Here is a 6,518-nt window from a genome sequence, read left to right as displayed (position 1 = left end):
GGTTTGTACGAACGCCAGAGCTCTATTCACCGAAACGCTCTACTTCCCGATTACTTTCAAATCCTGCTTCACGCCCCCATTTCAGTGGACGCTCCGAACCTAACTCCCATTTAACCTTCCAGCTTTCTTGGCACCAACTTTGTGTGTTTGCCTATTAGATTTGTAGCGCATGGGTCGCCCAGAATATATAGGCCGTAAGGACCTGACTTCATACAAGGCACCGCCGTGGTTGCCGATGTTGTGCCCTTTATCAAGGGCTGACGACGGCCACACGACGCCTGCCCCCCTAATATAGGTGGGGTTCAAATTCTGGTAAGGTCGCTCGCGGATCATCGCATTAAACCACACGCTCCTCTAATTGGTTGGCGAACCGTCAGATTTCTTAAATTTCAACTTTGCAATCATACTCTTCAGGCGGGACCCTCTTGCATTTACTTACATGTATACGTACGCATACATATATGGCCCATCTTTCGCGGTGTGGACTACCTGGGTATCTAATCCTACTCGCTCCCCACACTTTCGTGCTTAAATGTCAGCCCCTTATGAACCAACCACAGGTTGGTTGTTACACAGTAGCTCGCTTTCGCCTCTGGTGTACCTATAGTACAGGGTCACTGTCCAAATTTTGCTAAAAATGAAAAGTATAGAATTCTCAATTTTTATTACATTTCCTGATACATATACATGTTCTTATGTTGTGTAGAAAGTTTGAGCTGATTCTGATAAAAATTGAATTTTTTGCGAATTTTTAAAGTTGCTTCGAAATTGGACAAAAGTCCCTGTACTATAGTACAGGGTCACTGTCCAACATTTGCCAAAAATGAAAAGTTGAGAACTCTCCATTTTTATTACATTTCCTGATGCATATACATGTTCTTATGTTGTGTAGAAAGCTTGAGCTGATTCTGTTAAAAATTAGATTTGTTACGAATTTTTAAAGTTGCTAAAGAACCAGCCCAAAAACCCTGTATGATATGTATTGATCTACTACATTTACATGTACATGTATTTACATGTATCATCATCATCATTATTATTATTATGTAATGTACATGTACATTTCATGTTTTCAGATGTTCGTACTCAGGCTAATTACCAGTTGATGGGTCGTCATTTTGTTGGTCTCATTTTCTCGTGTTTTGAAGAAATTGATAAAGTAAGTAACCACACCCACTTTAATTAACTACCATCACCTCCACCCACACACAGAAATGCTCCACTAAAGTTATCTGTTTTCAATCAATTCCAAAACTAAATGATCCTTTAAAGTAAGCCCAGCCTTTTTTTAATAGACCACACCCATTTCTCCACCCACTAGTTATGATCATGTTACATTAGAGTGTAAGGTGGTCCCTACAGTACAGGGGACTGTGAGTCCTATGGCTTCATCTGGTCTCATTAGATTATTAAATATATTAATTGAAGAAGAGAAACATTCTTATGAGAACAACCAGAAGTAGGTTTTATGATTATTATACTGTACAAGATGATTTATTGGCTGGAAAATGTTTGGCAAATTTGCTTGTGGAAAGAAATTGGCAGATTTTATATTAGCAATTTCTTCATAGAACCGCCAATTACCAATATTAATTCCACACTAATAAATCATCTTGTACGGTAATTAACCTAAAAATAAGAAAATTAAAATTTTTAATAAATAATTTTTTAATTTTTCTTATTTTTAGGTTTAGTAGTGATGAGCTAACACTGTTGCATAATGGAGCAGGTAATTAATTAATTATTAATTAAGTAATTAATTAATTGTTATTAATAGTTTATGTGCAAAGTCTGTCTCAATTACTTCAAGTGATTGGAGCTCCTTTATTGCAGTTATTACAGGAATTATTGATTAATAATAATAATGTTATTAATAAGTTAGAGAAAGAAAGGGATAGACTATTAGTGTCACTAAGCACTGAGGGAGAGTCCGTCTAATTATTATTATTATTATTATTATTATTATTATTATTATTATTATTATTATTATTATTATTAATGTCACTTTTTATTACGACCTGCCCTTAGGTCATTAATAGTAATTATTGTTTCACAACTGCTTTATGTATTACATTTCCATGTATGGCTCTGGGAGTGTTAGAGTAAGTATAACCTTCAAGATGTGGTATGCCTTCTTTTCCTTAAGGCCCCCATCATATACAATACAACTTTATTGTGATGAGCCTAGAATGAAGCTGCCTTATTCTGGGCAACATGTTGACTGTTGTAGGATTGACTGGTATATGGTAGCTAAGGAAAGTAGGATTTTTTTACTTATAGTGTACATGTAGTTTTAAAATCTAGCTACAGTGAAAATTAAAAAACGTAAATACAGTCTATAACAGCGTGAAGTAAATACATTAGTTTTATGCTCAAACTGATGTCTCTTCATATTACACTTTTTTCATCGCTTTCAAATTTGAGCAAAGTATGATTCCATCACTTGTGGCTCCATTAGATTTCCAGCATATCCTATTGTATTATATTAGTCCAATTCACAGTACAGTATACACTTACCAGCAATCATCACTCAGAATATCACTTAGAAACTCGTAGTAGAAAGTTTCTCCATCGAGATCACAATAAGACGATGGATATTCCACTTCAACTTTGACAAGCAATGATGACTTCTTTGCAGGTGGTGGCTGTGAGGTTTGGAAACAATGAAAGCAACATAAATCCACCTTAGTGATTGTGAAAGCATAGTTGAAATCAGCCTATAAAACAATGCATGATAGATAATGATATAATGTATTGTCTTACCAAACTACGTTTGTCTGTAGTTGTAGCTGCATGAGCAGCATCTATGATTTTTTGTGCTAAATTTTTGGCAGTAGGTAACTTTTTGAAAGCCTTTTTATCAGAGTAGGTTATATTGATCAGTACGCATTGATCTGTTGCAAGTGTTGCTGACCGACCTTTTGTCATTGTTGACCGATCTGCTGTAAGTGTTGTTGACTGACCTTTTTTCATTGTTGACTGACCTGTTATCATTGTTGGCTGATCTGTTGCTGATGGAAGTAGTTTGAATTCCCATTCTTGTAGGTTCCCTTTGTTTTGAAGCAGCTTTTTCTGAATTTTTGTGAAACTTCCAGGTTTTGTTTTAGCAATATAATACGCTCCATCTTTATTTATTGGTTTCTTACCCCCTTCTTCAATTAGTTTAATTTCAAACTCTCTTACCAATACATCAAGGACAGAAAACTCGTCTGTGTGTGGATTCCTAGGCTTGATCCTAATCTTTTCCATTCAAGCTACATGTATGATACTAACTTGCAGAGGTGTATAGTGTATTCATAAATCATGTGGTCGGTCACCCCATCAAGCCAGTATAATTACCTAACATAGACTATACCAATTAAGAGATACTATGATTATGATAATTGCAAAAGAGTGTGTCTCTTGTTCATGGCATTGATATGCATGTACATGTAATGACATACTTTAACTTCATAATTAGTAAAACAGCTATAGCGGCCTCAAAAGGATGTATCTCAATGTATTTATTATTATTGTGAAAAATTGACAGCCTTAAAATATTGACTCAGCTTAAACTTATACATGCAGTAAACAATACATAAATGCATGCACACAGTATAACAATTGAAGCTACATTGTCAGCAATAAGCATTGTGACCAATATAATAAGCAATAAATAATATTATACATAACAGCCTCCAAAGGAGTAGCTATAGCCTGCATAAAAGAAATAATACAAACTGAGATGAAAGTTTAGAATGTGGTGATGTGCTAAAAGATAAGTAATCTGCATGATTATCATGGATGGTGGAGATTTGCTTATCATGGAATTGGATTATAGTAGTATAGCTTATGAATTGTAATGCTATAATTTAAAAACAATAAAATAAATAACCTTAACATTGGAATAAAATACAATTATTACACCAAAAGTGGTTATGGCTGTGTATATATATGTCGATTTGTAAATGTTCCATAGACTCCGAATACTTCTACTTCCTCTAGCTCTATTTCTTTTGCAATTCTCCGAGTCCATAGGCAACAACCTGATTCTATGAGTAATAGTAATAGTAACACAATGCCGCCAATTATAAAAGTATTGATGAGGCATCTTTGCAACTGACAATAATTGAATGATGGAGTCTTGTAATTGTATCCCACGTCCTCATTAGAGGAAGATTGCAATATCACGTACCATTCAGTGTTACTACAGCTCCACTTCTTTATATCAGGATTATGTACTGTACAGGAAGCATCATTAGATCTTTGTTTACAATCTTTAGCAGGAGACAAGTGGGAGGTATTATAATACACCTGATGGACGGTAATGTCTGAGGAAACAGAAATGGTAGGATCATCAGTTATTAGTATAACGTAATAATTAGCAGACTCATTAATCATGATTAATACATGGTTTACAGTGTCATTGGTCAAGCAGTATGCTTTTACAACATTTGAGCTGTTGTGTCTACATGTAAGATATTCACTTTTTTTGTTAAACAAAACTAATTTTGCTGGGCATTGAGAGTCATTTAAACCAGACACTGTTAAGGTATAATTCATAATAGACCCAGGGAGAAGGTATACTGGATTATCACCAGTATTAACATTATATGGGGCACAATGCCCATAACTTTGAGGGATTCCTGATTGAAGAACTTGTGTTCCAGTTGGTGGAATAGATGAAGCCATGAACACTGTCACTCCAAAAGAAATATTCAATGAAACTGAAGACACATTATTAAGTACAGGAATGAGTGCACTACTGGACTGTATATCACCAATCTCCATCGACTGATCAATTGGAATTGGAGAATGATGTGTGATCCCTATGCTAGTACTAACACCAACTACAAGAACAGCTAAGATTGGCACTAATACTAAAATAATACAGGCGGTCACTCCTAGAATAAAGCATCAATCATATTTATGAATGATTATGGGTAGTGAAAGACTTACGAGAGTGATTCGTGATAGCAGTAGGAGTAGATGATTGAGATGTGTGTGGTTGTATAAGTGACTCCTGACTCTCACTGACTAATAGTTCTGATAGTTGCTGCTGCTCTGGTTCTTCACTAACTGATGGTTCTGATAGCTGCTGCTGCTCTGGTTCTTCACTGACTGATGGTTCTGATAGTTGCTGCTGCTCTGGTTCTTCACTGACTGATGTTTCTGATAGTTGCTGCTGCTCTGGTTCTTCACTGACTGATGGTTCTGATGGCTGCTGCTGCTCTAGTGGTTCTTTAATGACTGATGGTTCTATAAACATATAAATACAATTAACAATTTAAAACACAGACACAGAGCAAATGACAGACAGACAGACATAGAAACATTACAGCATCATAGTAACAGTAGTAATACAATAATAACTATTACTGTAGAGTACATTGTTTACCACTACATCATGTACTAAAAGGAGCTCTGGAACTATTAATAAACATTGCACTTTACATCAAATTTATAATGTAAGTATTATACCACAATCATACTTTACAAATTATACTCCTAAACCGAACTGATCATAGCATAATCGTTGTATGCTCAAGCTAACAAATGCACACACACAGAGTCAATTCTAATACAACCAGTGACATTAACTTACTCTCTTGATCTAACTTGTCAGCTGCAGCATTCTCATTCATAGATTTAAGAGCATGTGACAGTGAGTCAAAGGTAGCTCCTCCTTTACTGTCAACATTATCAGCTCTACGCAACCACTTGGAGAGACATTCAATAAAACGGTCTTCTACTTTTGAGTAGTTTTCTGCAATAGCGTCCAGTGAGTCCATGAGTAGTCCCAGTGTCAGTCCTAGTTCCTTCCATCTCCTCTGAGGGAAACCACATTTCTTCAACAGATTAAGTACATCAATAAGTTCACCTAAATATATAAATATACTACAGACTACAGTTAATGGATTATTACTAATAGTTAATGGAGAAGAGCTGCTGCTGCTTGTGGTAGCCATTTGACCTTTTTTTAACGACCTGGGGGCTACGCCCCCAGGTCTTTCCTTGCAGGCCCGCCTGACTAATGCACGGAGGGGCGTTACTAGAATGCGGATCAGTGCGGATTGCTGCGGATCGTTCCGCACGCTGAACCAAGCACGTGAACGCGCGGAACGTGCACGGGCTTGTGCCTAGAATGCGGATCAACTCCCAAGAATTCAGAATATACACCATAACTTCCCGCGGATCAGTCCTCTTGTTCTTCTATTCCATTCAATCTTTATTTGTTGCAATGTTTAACTCTTTATAAAGTAAAAATAACTATTTTAAACTCAGTGTAATAATTTTAAACTTTGAATGTACGAGATTTCAGTGATCATATCAAAAGCCTTCAGTCATTGGTCATAGAATAAATTATACTGCATCTAGATCTAGTTGCAATGAAATGAGTTACAATCTGCATTGAAAACAAACATATAGTTGTAAAATTTAAACAATGAAAGTTGCCTCACAAATAACAATTATTTTCATTGTGTAAAAATGATTATTATGATATTACCAAAAATATAAAATATTCTATTGGCCAAAAA

The 6,518-nt window shown here is 35.7% G+C and overlaps 3 protein-coding genes across 7 annotated transcripts in view; 2 read left to right on the top strand and 1 right to left on the bottom strand.

Annotated features, from left to right (window-relative positions):
• The window catches only part of LOC100631756 (lys-63-specific deubiquitinase BRCC36-like), a 31,441-nt gene that overhangs the window by 14,960 nt on the left and 9,963 nt on the right, over positions 1-6,518 (top strand). The window lies entirely within an intron of this gene.
• Positions 1,022-2,056, top strand: LOC105314462 (lys-63-specific deubiquitinase BRCC36-like). Its single transcript, XM_020002498.1, has 5 exons — positions 1,022-1,159; positions 1,213-1,271; positions 1,322-1,459; positions 1,689-1,729; positions 1,778-2,056. Exons 1-5 carry the CDS (start codon positions 1,067-1,069, stop codon positions 1,936-1,938), a joined length of 492 nt encoding a protein of 163 aa, XP_019858057.1. The 5' UTR covers positions 1,022-1,066; the 3' UTR covers positions 1,939-2,056.
• Positions 2,243-3,273, bottom strand: LOC109586319 (uncharacterized). 3 transcript variants are annotated; one of them, XM_020002496.1, is made up of 4 exons: positions 2,985-3,273; positions 2,764-2,942; positions 2,518-2,717; positions 2,243-2,472 (listed from the first exon to the last, which is right to left on the bottom strand). In XM_020002496.1, the coding sequence occupies exons 1-4, from the start codon at positions 3,247-3,249 to the stop codon at positions 2,394-2,396; spliced, it is 723 nt and encodes a 240-aa protein (XP_019858055.1). In that variant the 5' UTR covers positions 3,250-3,273; the 3' UTR covers positions 2,243-2,393. The 3 variants fall into 3 exon arrangements, with proteins under 3 accessions (XP_019858055.1, XP_019858056.1, XP_019858054.1); XM_020002497.1 differs by having other exon boundaries at positions 2,764-2,939; XM_020002495.1 differs by having other exon boundaries at positions 2,764-3,273.

Source organism: Amphimedon queenslandica, unplaced genomic scaffold (assembly GCF_000090795.2).
Source record: "Amphimedon queenslandica unplaced genomic scaffold, v1.1 AMPQUscaffold_12900, whole genome shotgun sequence".
NCBI lineage: Eukaryota > Metazoa > Porifera > Demospongiae > Haplosclerida > Niphatidae > Amphimedon > Amphimedon queenslandica.
This window is presented reverse-complemented; position numbering and strand designations above follow the sequence as displayed.

Coding starts and splice junctions, on each gene's coding strand:
- LOC105314462 (XM_020002498.1), top strand. CDS start 1,067: ATGTTTTCAGATGTTCGTACTCAGGCTAATTACCAGTTGATGGGTCGT. Junction 1,160..1,212: donor GTTTTGAAGAAATTGATAAA/GTAAGTAACCAC, acceptor ACCCACACACAG/AAATGCTCCACTAAAGTTAT. Junction 1,272..1,321: donor AAACTAAATGATCCTTTAAA/GTAAGCCCAGCC, acceptor TCCACCCACTAG/TTATGATCATGTTACATTAG.
- LOC109586319 (XM_020002495.1), bottom strand. CDS start 3,249: ATGGAAAAGATTAGGATCAAGCCTAGGAATCCACACACAGACGAGTTT. Junction 2,718..2,763: donor CTACAGACAAACGTAGTTTG/GTAAGACAATAC, acceptor ATTGTTTTATAG/GCTGATTTCAACTATGCTTT. Junction 2,473..2,517: donor ATTCTGAGTGATGATTGCTG/GTAAGTGTATAC, acceptor ATAATACAATAG/GATATGCTGGAAATCTAATG.